The 23,543-nt window shown below is 45.0% G+C and overlaps 1 protein-coding gene across 2 annotated transcripts in view; it reads left to right on the forward strand.

Annotated features, from left to right (window-relative positions):
* RAB11FIP4 (RAB11 family interacting protein 4) overlaps nucleotides 1–23,543 on the forward strand; it is a 73,797-nt gene that overhangs the window by 42,009 nt on the left and 8,245 nt on the right. The window contains exons 2-12 of one of the 2 annotated variants that reach the window (XM_031060934.1): nucleotides 11,207–11,430; nucleotides 14,689–14,880; nucleotides 16,367–16,501; nucleotides 17,919–17,954; nucleotides 18,848–18,947; nucleotides 19,350–19,453; nucleotides 19,962–20,102; nucleotides 20,640–20,721; nucleotides 20,980–21,117; nucleotides 21,573–21,731; nucleotides 22,060–22,203. In XM_031060934.1, coding sequence (XP_030916794.1) covers nucleotides 11,288–11,430; nucleotides 14,689–14,880; nucleotides 16,367–16,501; nucleotides 17,919–17,954; nucleotides 18,848–18,947; nucleotides 19,350–19,453; nucleotides 19,962–20,102; nucleotides 20,640–20,721; nucleotides 20,980–21,117; nucleotides 21,573–21,731; nucleotides 22,060–22,203 — 1,374 coding nt within the window. In that variant the 5' untranslated portion in view covers nucleotides 11,207–11,287. The remainder of the gene's footprint in view (nucleotides 1–11,206; nucleotides 11,431–14,688; nucleotides 14,881–16,366; nucleotides 16,502–17,918; nucleotides 17,955–18,847; nucleotides 18,948–19,349; nucleotides 19,454–19,961; nucleotides 20,103–20,639; nucleotides 20,722–20,979; nucleotides 21,118–21,572; nucleotides 21,732–22,059; nucleotides 22,204–23,543) is intronic. The other variant, XM_031060935.1, reaches the window with a different exon arrangement.

The raw sequence follows: 23,543 nt of genomic DNA on the forward strand, positions 1-23,543 counted from the left end.
GGGAACCCGCGCCGGGGCTGCGGCGTGAGGAGAGGGGGGTCCGTGAGGGAAGGGGGATCCGTGAGGCCGCTCTGCTCCGGTGGGGATCCAGAAGCGAGGGGGGGAAAGCATCGCTGGGGTTTTTGGTGCGGTATCGGCGTTTTCGTGAAATGCATGAAATTGCAGGTGGAGCGAAACCTGCTGGGGTTTTTTCTTGTTTGCTGAAGGAGGGGATTTTCGCTCCGGAGTTGTGTGTGCTGGAAGGTTGGGCTCGCTATGGAAGTGAGCGGGTCCTGGGGATGTTGTTACACGGGAAAATCTAAAAACGTCTGTGTCTGTCAGCAGCTGTGTGGGGTGAAATGGGGATGTAGGGGAAGAAGCAGATGTCTTCCTGCATGGCTGAGCCTCTTACAGCTCTCAGCTCTGTAACCTGGAGGTGCCCAAATACCTGGGATTTAAACCTTTAAAAGGGGAAGAGGAGGAAAGCCAAGTACTTTTTAAGGATGAATGCAAGCAGGGGGCTTGCTCTGTAGTTATTTTCTGTGGCGCTGGCAATGTGTTTGGATTGCCATTACTTATTGTTGAATGTTTTTAATACCCAGATGTGGTTCTGAATGCATTTGCTGGCTCCGGGATGCTAGTGACATAGGCAGAAAAATATGATTTGTGGTTGGTGTATGGCTGTCATGACAGCCTGTGCTGGAACTACAGATGCTGCCTGTTGTGGCCCTGGTGTGGGACCAGCCCTGCCCTGGTGCGGTGGGTGAGGCGGTTCTGCCCCCGATGATGGACCTGTGTGAGATGTGTTTGGCAGCGTATGAAAGCAGCTCACAGCAGAGATCTTGTAGATGTGAGCAGTTCCTGGCCTGGAGTTCGTCGTGTCCCTGAAATGGAGAAGGGCAATTGTGTTTTTCTGTTAGGCAGAAGTGACGTGTGGTTAGAGATCCCAGGGCAGACAGGCGCCCTCATTGCTGTGTGCTGTGCTGATTTTGAGGTGGAATTTTAATGTTGCTGCTTTGGTAGTAGCAGTATTTTCATTGCTTGTGGCAGATTTTTAAGGTTGGTGGCTTTGGGGGCAGAGAGAATTATTTATTCTCATGGTATTCGGCTGATTTGTGTACTGTGGGTAAGGAGGAGGCACAGATGGGAGAAAACTTCTGAAGTGGGTTCAGAATAGACTCCCTAAATATGAACTCAATGGTACCTGTATCCAGTATATTATATTATTACCTATACACCAGTATAATTTGTGATTGTTTTGATCCCTTTTGCTATGTTTTCATAACTACTTCTGTTGAAAATAGTTTTATTCCATTCAGATGACATGTGAATGAGGGGATTGCTTCAGTGATGGGACTGGATTGCCCTTTCCCAACATAAGTTATTTTTCTGCCTGTGATCCCTCTGATTTTTGGGCGAGGTGGGGAATGACTTGGTGTTACCACCAAATATGTGCAGTAGTGTGGAATATTGCTCTTACAACTGGGCACAGAAAGAGGGTGGAATTTCTATTGGCTGTTTGTTTGCCCAAACTGAGAGGAGCGTGAGCTGTACCCAACACAAGATGTGGCAGCCTCCAAGCAGTTTTAAAACCATTTGTAATGGGTTTCTTTTAAGTTTGTTATTTGAAGAATTACTGCACACAGCAGCAAGTCTCCTAGAAGCCACCTGATGTGCAGATGTTTCTCAGCTGTGGTTGTCTTGACAGGGCTCTTACCACCAGGGTAGTTGGGGAATCTTTGCCATGTGCAAAACAAAACACTTCCCATGCCAGAACAGCAGGGCTAATGGAACTGCTTTGCTCCAGTTATTGATTAACCAGTGCTGTTATATTTGTCAAGCATAGCTTGATCTTAACTTTTTCTTTACAATAGTAGTGAAACACTTTAAGTTAAACTATTTAATAGTTTATGAATTTTATAAATTTATAAAACCATAAATAGCTATTAATAGACTATAAATAGTTTATTAATTTTAATGGTTTATAAAATTATTAAATATTTAATAACTAGGTTATTAAAGTAATCATAGGTTGTTTCTAAATTAACCATTATCCAAATATTAATATCTTTAAATGCTCTCCATGTTTATGTAGCTGACCCTTAAAATTCTGAAATGCAGCATAATAATGTCACTCCTTTTGTACTTTCTTTAGTCATTTAGGTTGATTGCTGCACCAAACACAGGACAGGCTCTGTAAGTGCTTCCTGACAGCATAGAAAAGTGCTTTGGGCACTGTGTTGCAGCTAATACTCAATACTGCTGGTTAGTAGTAGGGGGTCTCTGCATATGACTCTGCTTTGAATTGTGTTTTCAGTGTGCAGCCTAATCTTATAAAGGATTTCTTCTTGGTTCCCATCTGCTGTGTCTGTGCAGGTTCAAAGGTATCTCCTGCCTATGTGTATTTACTGTGTAAATCAAAAACGAAAAAAAACAGCTTATTGACCAAGCCAGGGTCTATGATCAGTGGGTTCTTAGTTTGTGTTTGTCCTGTGTGGAGCTCGATGATGTGCGTGGCAGCCCTTCTGCAATTAAGTGCTTTAACTTCACTGTAGAAACTGAAAAAAAGGGGAAAAAACCCTGGAAAACAAGCACTTTTTCATTGAAAAAAAAGAGCAGGTATGTGAGAGACTTTGTTTTAAAATAAATAAAATGTCTTTTATAAATAGATGGGGAGACTAAATTTTTTTTAAATTCAGCACTTGCAATCTTTGCTGGGTAAAGGTTGCAATTCCAGTTATTCCTGCAGCAGAAATGCCTTAACCTGTGGTCTGCCCAGCCACCAGCTGAAAAGCAGCCAAAGTCCTGCAGCTCCTTTCTTCTCCTAATGAGGAGCTCTTCAGAGCTACTTCAGTATTTCTTAAGCATGAAGTAAATTACCTTTTAGGCTTGTCTACATTCAGAGTGACCAATGAGCTCTGGGAAGTGTTTCTGTATAAACTACAGCAAAGCCACATCCTTAATGCTTTCCCTCTGCTTGCCAACATAAACTACTCCTCATCAGGCATGGCTGGACTTCTTACTGTGGTGGAGAAACTCGAGATGTTTCTCTACCTCTTGGGGTCTGAAATTGCTCCCATTCCCCAAGCATCCCTCCCTGCTGGAGACTGCAGTGTAATCTAACCCGGGTGGGTGGCAAGACAAAAGTATGAGTTGTGAGACAAAAATCTTTTTTTTCTTTGTTTTTCTTTAAATGGCTTTATTTCCTTGTGTTTGCTGGAGACCAGACTTGCAGTAGTACAGAAAATAAATGCAAAGATTATAGTTTCCAAATTCCTTGGGGGAAGGGAGTTTGACCAGTGTTTCTGTGAATAATTAGCTTAGACACAGGCAGAACTGTTCCTGCCTGGGACAGCTTCTTCCTGTTCTTCACGCTGTTTGTGCCTAATGGTGCTGTGGAGGTGCCAGGAGGTGCTTCCTCCTCCTCCTCCTCTTCCTCCTCCTCACCCAGGGCTTGGGCAGCACTAAGTCAGCTCAGGGAGCTCTTCCCCATGTGCCTGCATCACCCACGGACAAGTGTGATTCAAGGGTTTTGTTATTTATTGAGGCCCCGCGGGGTGACCTTGAGGGGGGTTGAGGAAAACGCGTTGGGTGTGAGCTCAGCTGTCCCCCGAGCAGCAACCAGCACTGGCAAAGAGCATCTTGTAACTTGGAGCTGGTTAATTAGGGGTCTGAGCTGAGAAGTGAGTGCTGAACTGTGCCTTAGGCATGAGGACACGTTTTTGAAAGCAGCCTACAGCTCTTTGCCACAGCGTAGGTGTTCCCTTGTGCCATTGCTTCAAAGTAACATAATCTGACCGTTCCTGTGACCCTGGGTCTTAAGACTGGTCTGTGCTGGGGGGTCCTTGGGGTGCCTTTGACCATGAGCTGCAGCTCTGTGTTTGCTGTGTGAGCAGTGCTGTGACATCTGGCCAGGGCAGCCAGGGCACAGTTTTGCCACCAAGTGTTGCTGCCAAAGGAATGGTGAATGCTGCTGCCCCCAGTGTGCCAGAGCTGCCCTCATGCCCTGCTGGCAGGTTAAGCAGGGGCTGAGCCACAGAGCCAGGCAGCAAACCACGCTGAGAGTTTGACATTTTCTGTCCTCCCTCCCTGATACTGCCGTTCTGACTTTAAAAATAGAATGAGATTGTCTCATCTCAAGGCAAAGGCTTCTCAAGAGGGTTCATTATGTCACATGTATTATCTGCTCTGCAGATCTTTTTAAGCAAATATGAGTATTTTTTTAAAGTTGTATACCAGCTTTTATAAACCAATGTCTGCAGCACTCCCACACACAGCACGAAGGTGATGCTGAGCTGCCCACAGCTCATTTTAACGTACAGCTGAGCAGGGTGCCCTGTCCAGGAGGAGGGGGTGGCAGGGGGTACCTGCTGTGGGCTGTCCCAGCAGTTCACTATGTGGGAAGGGCCGTGTTACCACTCTGAGGAGGTCTGGCAGCTTGCACAGTCACAAGCATTTCTCTCTAGAAACGTTACCAGAAGACTTTTCAGATAGTTAGATCTCGTTTCTGCTCTGACTGGAGTGGGCAGTGGAAACTTGGAAGTTTCCTGTGTCATGTTTGTGGTGTGTCAGCTTTTTGCCACTTCACACCACTTTTTCTAGATACGTGAAAGAAAAAGGAAACTCTGTTGCAGTTCAGAGGTAAAAGTACCTTAGGCAATGATGGAACAAAGTGCCAAACGATGTGGTGGGTTTAAATCTGAACTCTGGTTGATGTGCTGGCCCTGTCCATGCTGAAGGTAATGCAGTCTTCTTCCTAACACTGCAAATTAGGATGTTTTTTCATCTGCAAAGGGATTCTCCTTGCTTTGATGACCCTCCAGTGATGGCTGATGAGTGTATGATAGTCCAGTAGTAGGGGGCAGCCCAGGGAGTGATGGGGACACAACTTCAAAGTAAAAGGAAGAGCTTTTTATTTTTTCTACTTTCTTTAGAGGATCAAATTAGCAGTCTGCTAAAGCCTTTTAATGCTAAAACTTCCTGAGCATAAACAATGACCTGTGAAAAGGAGTGCTTGGATCTGGACCCTGCATATGATGAAGTCTGGCATCTCCATTATGGCCAATTAAAGTGACAGCAGAGTGTAAACCCTCCTGACTCCTGCTCTCCCTGGCTGGCTCCTGCCTGCACATGGCCTTTCTCCTCTGCCTTGGAAAAGGCACGATGTCACTTTGAACTCCCCAGCCAGAGCACAGAGCAGCCTTTCAGAACCTCTGTGCCCTCTCCTCGGGTGGTTCATCAGGAACAGCCCAGAAGCTGAAGCTTGGTCTTCCAGTCAGAACCTGTTGTCCTTGAATTGCACAATTGTAGGAGAGACAGATGTTATCCTGCAGGGGAGGGAGGCTGGCAGTGTGCTGCAGCACGGGCATGCCCTCTCTCTGGGGACTCTTCTCTGCCTTTCCAGTGCTGTCCAACACTCAATCCAAGATCTGGATTTTAGGAATAATCTTGTCCCTAGAAGTTCCTTCCAATACCCACAACAGTGTGTGAAGCTTTGCCTTAAACAGAGCCTCAAATATTAGATTTGAGTAACTAAACAATCACAGGAAGCTGTTGTGTTGACCAAACTAACTTTTGGCCCTAAATAACTTCATATTTGAACAGCTTAGTAGAATATTAGTGCTCTGCATGCTGATCTTGAACTTGGAGAGATTTTATATTCCCAGTTATATGGGGAGACTGAGTGTTTTTCCGTGTTCTGCCGCAGGAGATGGAAGTGGTTTCTGTGACTGCCTCCTTCCCCCATCAGCCTACCTGTGAGCAGCCTGCCCTTCCCTGTGCACAGACACAGCAGCCTGGGTGAGAGAGAGAGAGAGAGAGATGTGGGCAGGAGGGAGCCGGCCGTGGGTGAGAGCTCGCTCACGTCATGGACACGGAGGCACACGGGTGGTCTCACTTAGTGCTCCTACATTTTCCTCTTCTGTCTCTTCCTTGTCTCTCCTGTTCCCGTCAGATCAAAGGGTAGATCCAGCACCTCCCCACCTCTGCCCGGCAACTGAAAAGGAAAGGAAACACGCTGGGGAAAACCTGTGCTTTAAAAAATGTAGCCCACTTGGTGTAAATATGCAAATGTTTGTAGAGGAGTGGCTGTTTCTAAAACACATTAGGGAGAAATGCTTCACACCCTTCTTTGTCAGTCAGTAATTAAGAGAATACTTGCCTTCCGATGCAGTGGCTGCTTAAATAAAGATGAGAGAGCCTGGATTTTCTCTTATGATGGAGTGCAACAGTGAGTAATTTCATCTGAGACCAAGCCTGGCAGACCTCCACATGGCACCTCTTCCAGTTGTGGTGAGGTGACTTTTCCTGTGCTTTTGCTGGGAACAAAGTGGCTGGGGAAGGTGCAGGCACTCAGGCTTGTATCCCACAGCAGATTCAGCTTGTCAGAGGGGTCAGAGGCATGATCCTGGTAAGGAAGGGCCATGGCTCATCTGCATGTGGCATTTCTTGTTTCTGGTCGTGTGTGATGGGTCCAGCTCTTCCTAATCAGATTGCAGAGTGGTGGGATACTTGGATCCTCTTTTCTTCCCTGTCTCCTCTGGCATACTGTGAAGCTGTCTAAATGTCAGGGGTACTGGTGATTTGGCTGTGATGGGAGTGAATTTTAACGAGGCTTGCTCTTCAGCATGAATGTATTGATGTAGGCATGTCATGTAGCCTGTCTGTCAGCCAAGTTTCTAGCTTTCAGCTGCTTTATATGCATATTTTGGAGATTGCCTCCAACCTGGGAAAGCCCAGTCAGGTCACTGCAGGGCAAGGCAGAGCTGTATTCCCATACCCACCTAATGCTGACACTGCTTTCCTGCCCCACAAGGATCAGAAGGAATCCATGGGAATCGCTGTCTTCTGGCTCCTGCTTCTGTTTGGGGTGGCTGTTGCAAAGGCAGGCTGGGCTTACTCATCTGCCTTCAATGCAGCCACACAAAGCCTCTTTCGAGGAAGGGAATTCATTAGTTTCTGTGAAGTGGCCTTGGATCTGTGGGCAGCAGGTGCTTCTATAGAGCAAACTGTTGCTGAATATTCAACAGTTGCTATACAAGCGTCTGGCCGGCTGCCTGTGAAGCACTTGGAGTTATCTTGAGCATCCGATTGGATAAAGTGCAAACCACTTAGGGCTTTAAAGATACCCGCAGCTATGTTGTGTTGGTGGTGTTTTAACGTTCAGGGTTGGGTTTTCTTTTTATGAGAATCTTCCAAGATCATAAGCAGCAGCTTTATCTCTTTTGAGTCAGCCAACAAAGAAGGGAGCTGCCTAGGAGAATGACAACCCCGGTGATTCATATTCAAGTCGTCAGAACCTCATTCTCTTGGCTGGTTTCTGCTAATGACATGTGCACTGGAAACAAATGACTCAGGCTAGAAGTGTGTATTCATCTTTAAACTTCTTAAACTCTCCTTAATCTCAAGTTAGCTCTCTTGAGGCTACCTGAATAACACTTCTTCTTGCCAACCTTTAATTTGGTACGTGAAATACTATAGATATCTAAGCTATGAAGGAATAATTTGAGGGGCTAATGTGTGCAATCAGCCTTTTTTTTTACTTTAATTTCCTTAGGTGTGGTTTGTAAGCAGCTTGTGCTAGATGTCATCATTGGAAGTATAGTTCTGTGAGAAACCATGATCACTGAACAATTACAGCTTCAAATAACTTACAGCTTTACTCAGTAAGGTGTGGATGCCTGTATATTGTTTACCAGCAACATGGCCTGATTCTGTTGTCTTGTAATAGCTTACTTAAACCTGTATTAGTTGTTTTAAAGATGCTTTGTCTGTGTTCTCCTACTGATTATTTAGGCCACAGAAGGAAAAGTTTTAATTCAATGTGTGACTGTGATAGTTGCACTGGAGGCTGGTTTCACCCAGGGAGCTGAAGGGAGACCAGAGTGGTGTTACCTGAGTTCTGTGCTTTACAGGGTCTGCACGAGGGGTCCCCATGTGCCAGGAATGTTGGATTTCCAGGGGGCAGGAATTCCACACCCCTGAGCTCTCAAAGCTCAGTGGTACAGCGTGAGGTTCTGCCCACAGGGAACAGACTGGAGCATGCTGGGCTGATCCTGGCTGCTGTGCATTGCCTGGAATTGTGTTAGCACCCATTGGAGGTGGACCTTGAGCACCTAAAGCGGGAATTGACAGCTACTGCAGCTGAGCCCTCCTGCTCCTAGCAGGGTCATTCGTGGTGCTGCTGGCTTTGGAAGGGCTGAGGTCCTTCAGTGAGTGATTTGGCTGCCGGGTGCTCAGGGAGCAGCTGAGATGTGCTTCCTAAACATCCACTTTGTTTGCATCAGCAGTGGGGTCGGGCCAGGTTTGTGAAGAGAGGCCGTGGCAGCCTTGGATGTGGCATCTGCTCTCCCTCTGTGGGGGAGCAGCTGAGGGGGAGCTCCTCCAAGGAGCTGGGTTGGGCCCTGTTCTCCATTTATCCAGTCCCCATCAGTCCCTGAGCTCCCCGCTGCTCGAGGGTGGGATCAGCAGAAGGGAGGACCTGCTTCCAGAAGGGGTTCCAAGTCTGGCAGTGAGGGATTTCAGAAGCTGTAAAGTAGGCGTTGAGGCTTATGATGGACCATTGCCTCCTCCAAAGCCTCATTTCTTTTATTCTTCTTTTTTTTTTCTCTTTTATATATATATATACTTTTTTTCCCCATTTCCCAGGAGGCTTTAAAGTGCAGGAATAAAGGAATTACACTTTGGAAAAGAATCCTGGCACTGAGCAGGCTGGGGACAGTGGAGTGTGTGCTGTAGGTGTAGATCAGCTCTCCCATACAAGTAAAAGTGTGAAGGTTGCCAGAATGGGACAGAGAGGAGAAGTGAGCCCTCAGCCCATAGAGATGACACTGCACATTTAATTGCTAATGGACTCTTCAGAGAGCACCTCAGCTGCTATAATTAGAACAAGCAAATGTGTGGTGTTACCTACAGGGAGCAAAAAGGGAGTCTTTCGTGATCTTCTTGACCTTTGCTTTCTTGCGTTAATTTGTTTAATACCAGGGAGATTTTCCTGCTGTAAAAACTTGCTTAAGCAGAGACTTCTCCAGGATCTCTGAAAAAGACGTGCTTATTGGGAGCTTCAGGGATCCACTGTGTACTGCTTGCCCCTCTCTTCCCCTCCTGGATCAGACTTTTACCAGCTGGTGCAATTCCATAATTGCAGTCAGGCTTTATTGCATTAAACTTGCTAAGAAAATAATGTCTGTGCCTGTGGGGCTCAGCGTGGGGGAGGAAACTTCGGGAAAATGTTAGATAAATAAACACTTCTGAGTGCTTCTGAAACATTGTAATTGCTCTTTGCAATCTTTGCTTTTTCAACACCTACTAAAAAGGACTTACTGCTTGTGCTATTTGTAGCTCCCAAGGTAATTTGCAAAGAGCCGCAGTGGCGTTGTCCCTGCTGGCTTTGGGAGGGTGCAGGTCAGGTGTGCTGAAGAACCCGGGGCTAAGGCAGGGCAGGTTCCAGGGCTGGTGTCTGACCTGCAGAACCCGGGCTGGCTGGGGGTGAGGGGCTGGGGGTCAGAGCTGTAAATCTGATTGCACAAGGAGCGTGGCTTCAATAAGTACTGCGTGGTATAGACCAAGGATAAATCCTTTGGGATGCCTCTTGAAGCAATACCTCAGAAAAGTTTCAGGCATAATAAAGCTGACACAGAAAAGTGGGAAAAGGCTTTTTGAATAGTGCCAGGTGTTTCACTGACATTGCTTGTTAATTTGGAAGGCTTGTTGAAAGCTCAGCTAGAAAAGCATCCAGGTGTCTGCTCTGAGAGTGTACCTGGAGTTTCAAACACAGCAGGCAGTGCTGTCCTTTTCCCTGCTGGGGTAGTCATTAGTTAATGAGATTTGAGCAGGTGGGGTTGTTTGGAATTTCTTCAGCCTCCATATGCTAGCAGATTTCAGAGTTATATAAATTGGTATTTCAGGAAAAAGGTGGATAGTGAGACCTGCATTTCTAATAGGAGTTTCTGCAAATCTTGAAAAGCTGCAGCTTCTGCCTGACTCTTTTCCTTTTGATGTGGAAAAGACAATTGGTGACATCAGCACAGAACATCACCGGTTCTGCAAAAGCATGTTTGAGCCTCCTCTGCTCCAGCAGAAGGGTGGACTTGGAGCTGAGTGGTGCCACTGGGCCGGTGTCAAATGTGCTCACCAGCAGGGCAGGGAGTGCTGGTGATAGTGCCAGTGCCTTAGGATTCCTGGGTGGGATGACAGTTGTGCCTAAACACGAGGTATATCCATGAATGAAATGCTCCATTCCTTGTGCCAATGAACTCAGCTCTAAAAGCTTCACTTGCTAGCAGTAGCTCAATGGTCAGGCTGCCTGTGGAGCTTCCAGATGAGCTTTGGAGTAGAGCTCTGAGTCAAGACTTGCTCTGCAGCTCTGAGTTATTTGTGTCATGCTAGATGGGAATTGTCAAAGCTGCATTGTGTGGCTGCTTATCAAAGGATAGAGTAAAATCTTAGCCTTTATTTTTTCAATTCAGAATTTTTATTTATGCCTCAGGGACAAGCAAATAGAACCCAGCTTGTTTTGGCTATTCTTAGTATTCATGGGGCAGGAAGGGGAGGGAGAGGGCAAACAGCAAGAGCAAGGAGCTGCAGTAATGAGAATGATGTCTTATTTTAGTTGATGCTTAATCAAGACGTGTGGCTCCAGGAAGCAGGAAGAGATGATTTTGCCCTTTTTTTCCTGCTCTCATATATCTTTGATTATCACCAAGACTTACCCTAAACAATCTAACACCTGCCAATTATTTTTTCATCTTACAAATTTTTGTCCATCCTCAAAGACAGGGTAAACTGTTGGACTTATCTGATTTGCTTTTGTTTAATCTGTAATATTAATCAGAGGACTAACTCTTGGTGACTAATATATTACCATCTCTCAAAAGATGCCTAATTTAGTTCTAAAACTTTGATGATATTTATTACTTCAAGTACATTTTATTACATATTATTTAATGTAGTGAATTAGGGTAAAACTGACTGCATTTTAGAGCTGGATGTTGTGTCCTTCTCTCCTGTGAAGTCAGAGGCAGTACATGGGCCCCTCTGGAAGGTACAGCTACCTTATTGGCTTGCAGGAGCTGGCTTTGTAAAGCAGGTCAGCTTTTTGTTTCATGGCTTTTATTCAGTATCACTCTTGCTTACCAGGCCATCCAGAGAGTGTCTTGTTGCTTTTCCTGTGTCTGCTGCACTGCCTTCAGGGTTGATCTGCACTGACTCCCGATTTTCCTTGTGCCAGGGCGGTGAAATCCAGGACTGTGCCTACTTGGACAGCGAAAGCACCTACAGTGAGCCAGAGCTGTTTCCTGATGAGGAGGGGATGACTCTGGCCCAGCAGGAGGTTCACCATGAGTCTGACATGGACAGTGCCATCGAGAGTGCCCAGAGCTCCGAGGCCTCGGACGTGTGTCGGGGCGACGACAAGGACGGCGTGCTCGGTGGCCTCTTCCTGCCCGGGGACAAGTGAGTGGTGCCAGGGAGGAAGGAGCCTTTATGTGGCTAATCCCTCCTGGGGGAGGCTGAGGATGGCTGATGGATTTAGAAACTTAACATCCATTTACAACATAAGGGGGATGGAGGTCCAGGTCCTCTAAGTGGCTTAGATAGTCTTGGTCCTGGCTCCTTCCGGCACGTTCTGTGAGCACTCACGGGACTTTCATGTTGTGTGTTGAAGTGAAAGCATTGGGTGTCTCCAGAACAGATCACTGCAATAACATCCCCCAAAACATAGATTCTTCTCTGCTGCCATAAGCTTTATATGCTGGAATTAAAACAATACTTCCTGCAAAGCAGTTCAGTATAGGGAATACTGCTGCAGTCTTTTGTGCATCTAGTTGTGTGCCTGGTGTTGTGGGCTCTGCTGATTTGCTTTGCTACTTCATGTACCGAGTTAATTCTTTGTGTTTCTAATTTTCCATAACCTTTATTGTGCAACAGTAAATTGTGTTTAACACGGGGTGTCCTGGCATGTGCGTGTGTAACCATAGTTTGCTGTTAACACCAGTGTCTCTGTAACCCTAACTTGACTCTTCCCAGGTGTGTACCTGGGAATGCTGGTTAAAGATGGTTGTGGGGGAAAAGAACCTAATTTGGCTTAATCCTGCTTTGAACTGAATTAATGCAGTCACCACCAGACAGAGCTCAGCTGGGCTTGCTTTGTAAGCCTCTGCCTTGTCTTCTCTATTTTTGGCCTGTCATCTTGATTTGTGCCTCTTGAGCTTTGTTCGTTGCTAAGGCAGCCTTTCTTCTCTCTCCTGGGCCTCCTCGGATGCTCCCTGTGCTGCCTCATTCCTGCCCTCCTCCTGAATTTCTCAGCTAGCTGAGTTTTGGCCTTCTCCCATCTGCCCAAGCAACCTCAGAGACTTTATCAAGATAATTACAGTTTCCATCAGCTCTTTATCAAGCTTGTCTCCTCTGCTTGCCATTCCCAGTTCTCCAAAGCCCCATGCTTGTGGTGACTGACTTTTTCCCATGCTGTATTTGAAATGTTTTTCCTCCCAGCTGTGCCAGTCAGGCTCTTGTGAAGGGGGTGAGCAAGGCATTGTGCCTCCTGTACCCTCCTTCTAGGCCAGGCAGGAGCTACCAAGAGCTACTGTGCTCTGATAGACCTTGATTTATCCTCTGAGACCTCCTCAGCTTTGGTAAATCTGTTGGGGAGAAAAAAGCATGAGAAGCTTCATGCTTTTGTGTTAAAAGAGGCAATAGAGCTATTTACTGTGGGCAATAGAGAGATTTACTGTGCTGCTTGCTGAAGAAGCTGGTGAGTTGTTATCAGGTGTATCAGGCCTCTGAAATCTTGCTCTGAAGAACAGGAGATTACCTTTGAAAACAAACCAAAAAAAAACCCAAACAAACAAAAAAACACCAAACACTTGAAAGTTCCCTTGAGAAAGTGTTAGAATGAGGAAAATCAGTCACTTTTAGCAACTCCTTTGCAAATGACTGTGTAATTCCTAGGCCTCTAATCTTGGTGGAAGAAGGAGCTTCTTCCCAAACTCACTTGGTGTAACTGCAGTTAAGATGCAAACAACAGTAGGATTGTAAGATCTCCCAAAAACTTACCAATACACAGTATGTGCATGGTGCAGCAGCACTTTATGAATAGATGTCAGCTTCTCACTAATCCCTCAGCCAAGGAGCCTTGTTAGATAAGTCATCTATTTCTTGTATGAGTATTCCTATCTTTATCCTACAATAGTGTGCCTGGCTTGACTTGCCCTAATTTCTGTTAATGTGAGTTAGATAAATGAGTTGCAGGTTATAAATGGATCTCATCAAAACAGGGGAAACAAAAGAGCATACATCTGAAATGTTGGCAGGCTTCCTCTTCTACTAATTGCTTTTGGAGGGAAGGGATATGCAAATGATGCTTGCAGCATCCACCAAAGGAACACTGGTACATCTCTTGTTTACAGCTCACAAGTGGAGTATTACAGGAAGAGGACTCTCCCTGTAGAGAGGTTGAGAGGCTCAAGATAGACTCAGAAGAAATTTTGGAGGAAATATACAATATTGAGCTGCTGGAGAATAATGTCAGCTGGGAGTTGCTGTCCCATGGCTCAGCCAGTGGAGCTGGAGATACAAGCACTGTGCGCTGAAGCAGAGGGAGAGAAAAACTTAACCTGATCTGCATAGAGTGCCAGCAGATTCCATTAGTGCTTGGGCTGTACTGCAGAAGCCTTGGATTCTGCTGGAGAGGGAACACTTGGGCAATGCCAGGGACTCACAATTGAAGCATCTATTTCAGGTCTTCCAGGTGTATTTTCTGTAGGGAGAAGTTTGTTTGTAAGAACTTTTTTGTGGATTTACTGGCTTGTCTGACTGCCTCACCAAGGTGGGAGCTGAGTAAACCTGTGTAAAACACCTGCACTCTGCAGGTGCACTGCACAGGGCAGTCTGGAATCTGGGCAGGTGAACCCTGTGCACCCTCTGCAGCCACCTTGCTCTGTTTTATTAGATTTGACGTGCTCAAAACTGCTCTGCCAGCTGCTTTCCTGTGGTGCCTGACTCTGCTGATCTATTTACCTATGTGCCTGCTTTTTCTGAAGTCACAGGGTCCTGCCACTCCCTACCCATTTAACATCATTTTAGGTACTTTTCTGGTAGTTAGACAGCCTTTTCTTGTGGTCCATATATCCTCTGCAAGACAGAATTTGTCCTGATGGAAGGAAGGGCAGGAACCCAGCCTCCATTAGTCACATCAATAGCTTTAGTGACTGTCTGGTAAGTGGTGAGCAGAGTTTTCTTTCTGACCACACAGAGGAGAATGGCTGGAATTCCTGGGGTGTGGGAGAGGGTGTATGGATTACTGGGAAACTCTCTGGTTGTGGAATAGAGTGACAGCCTCTGTCTTATACATGGTCCTCTCACTATCCCATGCATTTCAGAGCTGTCTGCATGGTTCCTGCATTCAGAGCAGAAATCCCCATGTGGTCTTCACATGGAAGTGATGGCTGAGGATCATCAAAGTGTGCTCTTTAAAGCAAAATGGTTTGTGTTGATCCAAACTTGTCACACAGGTACCTTGTTCATAGATTCTCATGCTCTTGTCTCTCAAGGCACTCTGTCAGCTGCACATCAGGTACATTGAGCACTTCAGGGCTTTAGCACAAAGGTGGGTTACAGCTTCAAAGAGGGGACAGCCTGTGAAGGTGGAAGGTTCCATATGAGGTGAGGCGCTATCAAAGTCGGCCTTCGAGATGTTTTGACCTCTTGTTTCAGGTCAAGTCCTCACAACCCTTCTGCAGCATCTGACCTCTCCACTTATTCCACCGCCTCCCTGATCAGTAATGAAGAACAGTTTGAAGACTATGGGGAAGGAGATGATGTGGATTTTACTCCCAGTAGCCCATGTCCTGATGATGAGACCAGAACCAACGCCTACTCTGACCTTGGCTCATCTGTATCTTCCAGGTTGCTCCTTATTCATTAACAAACAATTTTTCATTTTTGTTCTTCTCTGACCATAGCAGAGTTTACACTGGTTAGGTAGACTTACCTTAAAAGCAAAATATTGTGAATTCATTTCCTGCCTTTTAATTGACAGAGTGCATGAAATAATAAGAGCTATAGCAAATATGTTGTTTCTGATAACCTCTGCTGGGTTCTGTTGAAAAAAATGGGCTATTTTGCTTGTAGAGATTTCTTTCTATTGCAGACAATAATTCCACAGTTCAGGGCTAGTATTGGAAAAGATTTGCTGCAAAGGAAACCAACTTCACATTATGTACCCACCCTGGTGTAGTGAAGACTTACAAGAGAGCTGTTTCTGTTTAGCATTCTGATACTACAAATCCTTAGCACTAATCTGTGAGGGGAACTGCTGCAATATGTTCAGGGGGTTATTTGAAACAAGCATCCTATTGGCTTGGAATGTCTTGGGAAACATAAGCAAGTAGCTGCTGTCTGTTAGGAGCTACAAATCCACAGCAGTGCCCTTGCCTCCTGCATGTATCCTCGGTCTCTGCAGCTCTTACATCTTGTGGCCAGGGCAGGTCCAGACTGTACAGCCCTTCTCCCAGGCAAGGGAACTGGGTGAGCAGGGCTGGGAAGAGCTGAGCAGGAAGATTCTCTAGGATTAGTCTGCTTGGATCAATAGCACACGGAGGTCTTGTCTTCATCGCTGACACAGGACAAGCTCACTGCATCTTTCTGTTCTGCATGCAGCCCCCCCGTGCTCCCCCTCTCATGCATGCAGAGCCAGACCCCTCTCCACTGCCCCTTCATGGTGATGGCTCGTGTCTTTCATCCCCTCTTTCCTCAGGTTTATGCAGCACTTTCCATTCTCATTCCTGGGGCTCAGTGCACATCATGCCATGATTGCTGTCTTTTATTTGAGTTTATTTTCTCTTTATCATGCCAAGAGGTACTGTTATCTCCTCTATAGACCTGGGTCCACTTCTCCCTTCCTCCTCATTCCAGGGTTCCTATCGTCCTACCATCTGAGGGGGTTCATGTGACTTCCTACCAGACCACTCTCTTCTTCATATTCCTGCCTTTCTCTTGGAGAGAAGACTCTTCAGGTTGCATGCCAGGCTCTAGTGGGAAGATGGGCAAGATGAGAGGGGGATATTGCTGAGGTTGAATATGCTCATGTAGTAGCTCCCTTTGCTATGTGCATCACAGTGGACCACATGTACCTTTTGCCGTTCTTTTGGTCACCCAAACTGATTCTTTTCACTGCCACCCAGAAACATCCACGTCCTCTGGAAGGCCTCAGCCCAGACAGGTGGACTTGCCCTAGGAGTAGCACTGGCCATCATCAACTCTGACATAGATGGGCTGTGGTTAGAGATGGTTCTTCAGGTCCCTCATCTGTGATTCTGACACACTGTCACAAGGAAAACCTGTTGTGGGTTGGTTACTACAGCCAGTAACATCTCTCCTTTCCTGCAAACAGTGCTGGCCAAACCCCACGAAAAATGAGACATGTTTATAACAGCGAGTTACTGGATGTTTACTGCTCACAGTGCTGCAAAAAGATAAATCTCCTCAACGATTTGGAAGCCAGGCTGAAAAACTTGAAAGCAAACAGGTAAGCAGCCCATTGCACTGCTTTTGGCAATGCCCCCTTAACATGGGACTGGCTAATAGCAGGAGGACAGGGAGAGCAAGCCCTCTCCCTTCTGTATCCCATTCCTTCTTACACGTGTTGTTCTTACAAAACAGTAAGAAATTTAGACTTGGATATGTAGCCCAAACCAAAATGCTGTTCTTCATCAGCTCTTAAATATTTTTTCTGATTTAAGGTGCAGACATCATTGCTAAACTCAAATATTTTAACCAATGAGCTCTTTGATTGCAGAGTGAGAGTGATATTTCAAGGAATTTTTCCCAGGAAGTGGGATCTGCTGTGCTGCTTAGTGCAGATCTACAGTTAGCTCCTGCTTTCTCCAGGTGGGAAGGAGGGATCTCCAGATCCTTGGCTAATGCACATAACCTTACATACACCTCTCCTAAAGCTACTGGTCAGCAGAGGTACTTGGCTTCTCTGGGATTTTTTTGTGATGTCAACAGAACTTGGAAAAATGATAAATCCTGTGGCAGAAGTTATGTTTGGAGTTCTTTGCAATTTCAGGCCTTTTTCTTACATTTCTCTCTCTGCCACTCGATCACTCCTAAGCTGTGCTGAGCACTTAAAAAGTGCTTCTAACAATCACCTAGAGTTTTTGAAGGGAATTATTTGGTGGGATTTTAGCTCCCCCTAGAAACTGGATGTGAGTCCTGCCTGTCAGCGTAATCCCTGGGACGCAGCGCTGCCCTGCTGCTCCTCACTATGCACAGCACTGTGGAACTTGCCATGAACAATGTTCCTGCCCTAGCAAGGGTCTGCCAACACCCAGACCACGACCAGCCAGGGCTTTGGGAATTTTCTGAGGGAGGCTGGATGTGCCTGACCAAGAGCTGTGTCTGTGCACACTGAGATGTGACATCCTCTTACCAAGAGATGCAGCAGGATATTTTTGATCTGGTTCCAGTGCTGTCTGCAGCAAAGGGTCTTCATTGAGATAGCACCAGTCTCTGGCTGCACAAGGGAACTGTAAAAATGGAAAGACCTCAGTTCCTGTGCTGAACTGGGAAGCATTATGGGGAAGGATAAACTAACTGTTCATAAAATCATCTAAAAACTGGAAATCCAGAATAAATGTCCATCACTAACTTGGTGTCCCTTTGTGGTGTTTCTAATGTTAGTTTCGCTCTGATTTACACTGACAAATCTCTGCTACATGTAACAGTATCTGCAAATTGACTTATTAATGATCACAGTAATTTGTGGCTTCACTCATCTTTGTGTTCTTAGTAATTGCAGCTTTTGATTCAGTTGTTAAAGAATATTGTTCACAGAATCATCTTTTGAGTAGGCTAAAAACGTCCATTATATTTCATTGTGCAATTGAAATTGAATCAAATAAGTGTTTAATTCCTCTATCATTCCTTCTGTATCCATGTAGCCCTAACAGGAAAATATCAAGCACAGCTTTTGGAAGGTAAGAGTCTTCAAGTTTTGTATGAATATTTGTGGAATCAGCCATAACAATTCCATACGTGGGAGTGGGAGACGAAAGTAGGAATAATTTTAGAAAAACAAAAATGTACCAAAATAAGTTTTTAAGGGAAGGGGGCCTGTGTTTGGGTATGAATGTTGCCCCTGTTACTCTTGGAGCAGGCCCCTGAATTGGAAACAGCTCTGTTAATAATACAGATAGTTTCTGCTTCCTTGTCTGCCAAATGTATTCCTTTGTACTGCTATTTCATCAGTCCAACTGCTGCTTCTTTAACCCTCATAATGTGGGCCTTCCTGCTGTTGCCAAAATATGAAGGAAAGCAAGAGCACCCCTTTAAAAAGTACATAAAGAATTGTTATCTTCCTTTGACTGAGTGAACCAGCCCTGGTCTGGTGAGGGCTGTAAGGTTCAAGGACATTTTAGATAATCTCCAGTGTTACATATTCTGACACTATTCTGCAGTGGGAATGCTTGATATTTCTTTTTTTCTGGTTTTTGAAGTTCATACAGTATGAAATTTTCTAGCTTAACTGTACCAACCAATATGCAGTGGTGACCCTATTTTAAATTTGTAATAAGGCAAATACAATTCAGTGCATAGTGTGAATAAGACTTAAGTTTTTTTAAAACTATGTTAATGCTAGTGGCAGATCCTATCAAAAGCAACAAAGAACTCACTCCATAGAACTAATGTCATTGACTGTGCTCAGTATGACTTCATTTAGCTACCAGTCTCTTGTAAGGCTTGGGCTTAAACAGTTGTAATTGTAACTGAAATGATTGCACAGATTTTACCATGGATGTTCAAAGTCTGAAGCCAGACTCTTTGTCCTCCCTCCTCATCAAGCGAAGTAATGATCCTTCTGATCTTTCAGACAACTCTTCCACAACAGTAACTTCAGCAGCAGTAATGGCAGCACAGAAGACTTGTTCAGAGACAGTATAGACTCCTGTGATAATGATATCACTGAAAAGGTGAGAATCTCTGTGCTCTGTGAGTTACCCAACCAAATCCTGCTGGAGCCCAGCATCAGTGGATCAAGATCTTACTCAGAATTACCCATGATCTGAAGTAGCTTATTTCAAAATGTCCTTGATGTTCCATTACTATTACAACTTTTCAGGCTTAACACAAGAACTGAGCAAGCACAGCTCTAGGCATTGTGTTAGGACTTCTTTATGGTGTATTTGCAGTGATCACCTTCAAGGAACATGCAGGGTCTGGGGAACTCAAAATTGTGGAGCTTAATTTTGCTTCTGGCTTTGCAGAGAAATATGCCCCCTTTTAAAATGATAGAGTAGCTAAATGCCAGTTAGAACAGTGAGGGAGTGTTTGAAGAGAGACTCAAACTCAGTCTCTTTTGCTTGTCCTTCCAGGTCACGTACCTAGAGAAGAAGGTGACAGAACTGGAGAATGATAGCCTGACAAATGGTGACCTTAAAAGCAAACTGAAACAAGAGAACACACAGCTGGTTCACAGGTAACAAAGCACAGAGCCAGGTCTCCTCACCAGCACAGTTGCGGAGAAGGAATATTTCTACCTCTAGAGTATGACCAAATCTTCTTCCTTAATGCTGACGGATGAAATAAGGCTTCATCTGAGAAGTCCAGGTGGAATAGGGGCTGCCTTGCTGAATTTTCAGCAAGAAGAGGCCTGCAGACAAGTGTTTTTGACAGAGGTGTTACTGACTTGTACAGAGGAGATGCTTCTGCTGTAAGAGAGGTTACCCCTGGTGGTTGGGGTTTTTTCCTTGCATGTAGCAAGACCAGAAGGCTGGGTCTTAGTCCCAGCTTCATGAGACTGAAAGAATACTAGATGAACTGATGCTACTTAATTCTGTGTTTATTAGTAAATATGAGAGATACTGGGAGATGTTAAATGCCAAAAGAGATGGTGAATTAGAATTAAACAAGGGAGTAGGCTGGAAAGAGAGAGGCAATGAATTTGCTTCTGAAGCTGTTACTGAAATGAGATCTGATTTCCTTAGAGTTCATGAACTAGAGGAATTATTGAAAGACCAAGAAACATCAGCAGAACAGACTCTGGAAGAAGAGATAAAGAGACACAGAGAAGCTTACAGCAAGTATGAAAAAGAGAAAGGCACTGAAATTGAACTGCTAAATACAAGGTAACAAACATCTTGGTGCTGCCCTGAACAGGGCAAAAGGTCTTCTTTTCTTTATTTTTAGTTTGCTTGTAAATGTAGGCTGTTCACCAGCAACAGTGCACAGATGGTGGCCCGTTGGCAGCTCTGTAGAGTAGCTCTGCAGTCACGTGTCTAATGCCCAAAAGCTTGGAGGATGCTTTACATTAATGCTTTAATCCACGTGGCCCATGTAGACAGCTTAACTGGATGTTTGGCACACATTCAAGGAAGGAATTGTGATGAGTTCTAGCAAACGTTTGTGTCTGCGTTTGTGTTTTCCAACTTATGTTTTTTCAGCTACCTGTTGTTAGGAGCACAAGAAGCTGAGGGTCAGGGTAGCATTTTACACCTTAGAACTGAACGAGCAAAAATGCATGTTAAAAAGTGCTATGATTAGAAAGATTTTCCCTATTTGGTCTTTCTATCAAGTGCAAGTGAGATGGCTTTTTAGAGCACACTGATGTGCATGCCTACATTCTTGAAGAGTTATTTGCTGTAAGACTTTTGTTATTAACACAGGGTTCAGCAACTGGAAGAAGAAAATGGTGATCTGAAAAGCACTGTCACACGGCTGAAATCCCAAACAGAGAGACTGGATGAGGTAACAAAACTCCTGAGTGCTTGAGCAATTTAACAGCTCTTTATAAGAGCAAACTCTTAGAGTGCTTGGCCCAGCTTCTTAAATTTTCCTTCTGTAAACAAGATTATTGATGGAATTGGAGCATTGGTCACCTTTAGGAGCAGGAACGTCCTGAGACACAAGGCAGCTTATGGCCAGCTGTGTCTGTAGGTTCCTGTTGTGAAGCTGAGCTGTGTCCTGCTCTTGCCAGCCTGTTCTGAAGTTCCCCGTTGGTTCCAGGAGAGGCAGCGCATGTCAGACAGGCTGGAGGACACGAGTCTGCGGCTGAAGGATGAGATGGATTTGTACAAGAGGATGATGGACAAGCTGAGGCAGAACAGGCTGGAATTCAACAAGGAGAGGGAAGCCACACAGGAGGTAAGTGTGAAGAGGGATGTAAGACTAGGCAGTCTCATATCACCTGCATGGAAGCCCTGAGGAGAAGGAATGGGCAGACAGATGAGCACTGAGAGCACCATATCCAGTGAAGTTATTGCTGGATTGTGTTTCTGTGGGAAGGGTGCCCACAGAGCAATGAATGCTGCAAGAATACTTAAAAAGTGCCAATCCCTGACCCAAAGGGCTTACAGCTCTTGGAGAACTGTGTGCCCTAACATTTCCCTCTGTTTGCAAGGGAAATTATGCATGAAGCTTAGCAATCACAGCTATTGCCAGCTCTGGGGCTGTTTAGGGGACCTGTGCTTGCAAAGGTAGAGGAAGAGGCTGTGTTGTAGGACTGGCCTCAGCCAGGCTCAGGGAGTGCTTTTGCTGGAGTACAGAGGGGGCTGTTTGGAGGGAGGGCTACACAGACAGGGCCTGTTTGCTGCCCACAGCTCATCGAAGACCTGCGGAAGGAGCTGGAGCACCTGCAGCTGTACAAGCTGGAATGTGAACGTCCTGGACGTGGCAGAAGCTCTTCCTCCAGCCTGAGTGAATTCAATGCCAAAACCAGAGAGGTGGAAATGGAGCATGAAATAAAACGGCTGAAGCAGGTGAGCAGGGAAGGGCCTCTCAATCCACATCAAATGTACAGAAATACCTTGAAAATGCAAGCCCAAGCACTCTGCCTTCAGATTTTGTCCCCCCCTTTCTCACACAAGCACAAGAGCCTCGTTGCATCTGTGCAGGACTTCTTTGCACTGGTGATGTAAATTATGCCCCAGAAAAACTCAGGCAGGGAGGCCTTGTCACTGGAGGTAAGAGTTGCTGTCAGCTGCAGCCTCACTGTGTGTCATCCAAGCTACCTGTAATGTTAAAATATTTTTTAATGAAATCTTGTAAGACAAACTTAAAAAACAATGTCTTTTCATCCTTAAATAGGAGAATCAGAAACTTCGTGACCAAAATGATGATCTGAATGGACAGATTCTAAGCCTCAGTCTTTACGAAGCTAAAAACCTCTTTGCAACGCAAACAAAGGCCCAGTCACTGGCTGCTGAAATCGATTCTGCATCGAGAGATGAGGTAATGTGCTTTTCTAATCAGGTACTACATCCAAGAATGTGCAATTTTCAATGTAATTAACTGTCAAGGTTGAACTCTCTGAAGCTGACAAATGAACGACAGAAAATTCTGCTTTGCTAAGAGTTCAAGGGTGTTAGAAGATTGCCTTTAACACTGTTTTGGTATCCTTATATTATAACTCTCCCATTTTTCTCTCCAAAAAATTTGAATTATTAGGATCTCAGTGAACTGTTTTGCAGTTCTAACATCTTGTATCTTGCAGAGTAATGTGAGAGTATGACATTAATTTCATACAAAAATGGCCATTGCTAGTTACTTTAATTTTTGCTTTTTGTTCTTGTGTTGCTTCAGTAACAAGGTCTCACATATTTGAGCTATATATTCCCTGTAGCAGAGCTGAATTCTTGGAGAAAGTAACTTCTGTGCAAATAATAACTTGGTAATGCTTTGAAATATATTCTGGGGAACCCATTTGTATGTGGGCTGAGTCCAGCTGGTGTAGCTTCCTCTGAGGTCCAGGACAGATTGTGAGATGAGGCCAATGGATACATGAGAGCTCCCAGGGAAGAAGACAGGTTAGTGGTGAAGGAGATCAAAGGAATTGTTTGTCCTTGATGCTCTATCTCTTCCAGACAGAACTTCCCATTTCTTCATCAAGAAAAGTTGAGACAGAAAAGTCTTTTTTACCTAGTCTGTACTGGACTGACCTGTCAGCCTTAGTTCCTGGGCAGGCCCTTGAAGTGAAGGCCCTTGAATTATATGGTAGAGAACTTAATTTCTTGCTGAACCAGAGCACTGTGAAGAAAGGCTGTTTGCTTGTAGAGCTCTAATTAGGTAAAAGCAAACTGGCTTTTGGTATTGTCAAGAAAAATCTGACTTTGTCCCTTTCAATCTCATGGCTCTGGCTGATGTGAGGAGTATCCAGCACTCCCCCTTTAAAGGAAGAAAGGCCTGAAAGCTGTGTCCCAGACTCAGCAAAACCTCACAGACCTGCACAAACTGTTCCCATTGTGCCATTTTTCCTCTATGATCAGAACAAAGGTAACAATCTGCAGATTCAGGGTGGGACTTCTGTGAAGTCTTATGAAAATGGACAGGCAAATAACATGAGCTTTAGGAGGATCTGGGACTCTGACATGCCTTGGCAGCTTTTTCAGTTTGGCATTAAACATTCAGAGATGAAAAGCAAAGCAGTCTTCATCTTTAGAGAGGTTGAAGGGCCTTTTACAGCCCAAAAATCTGGTGAAACACATGTATTTAATACAGAACATTGAATAGCAAGTGGGTTGTTCTTGTGGAGTATGTAGTGGTTGTTTTGGAGATTTTTTGGAGAGAAAGTA

Source organism: Geospiza fortis, unplaced genomic scaffold (genome assembly GCF_000277835.1).
Source record: "Geospiza fortis unplaced genomic scaffold, GeoFor_1.0 scaffold221, whole genome shotgun sequence".
Taxonomy (NCBI): Eukaryota; Metazoa; Chordata; class Aves; order Passeriformes; family Thraupidae; genus Geospiza; species Geospiza fortis.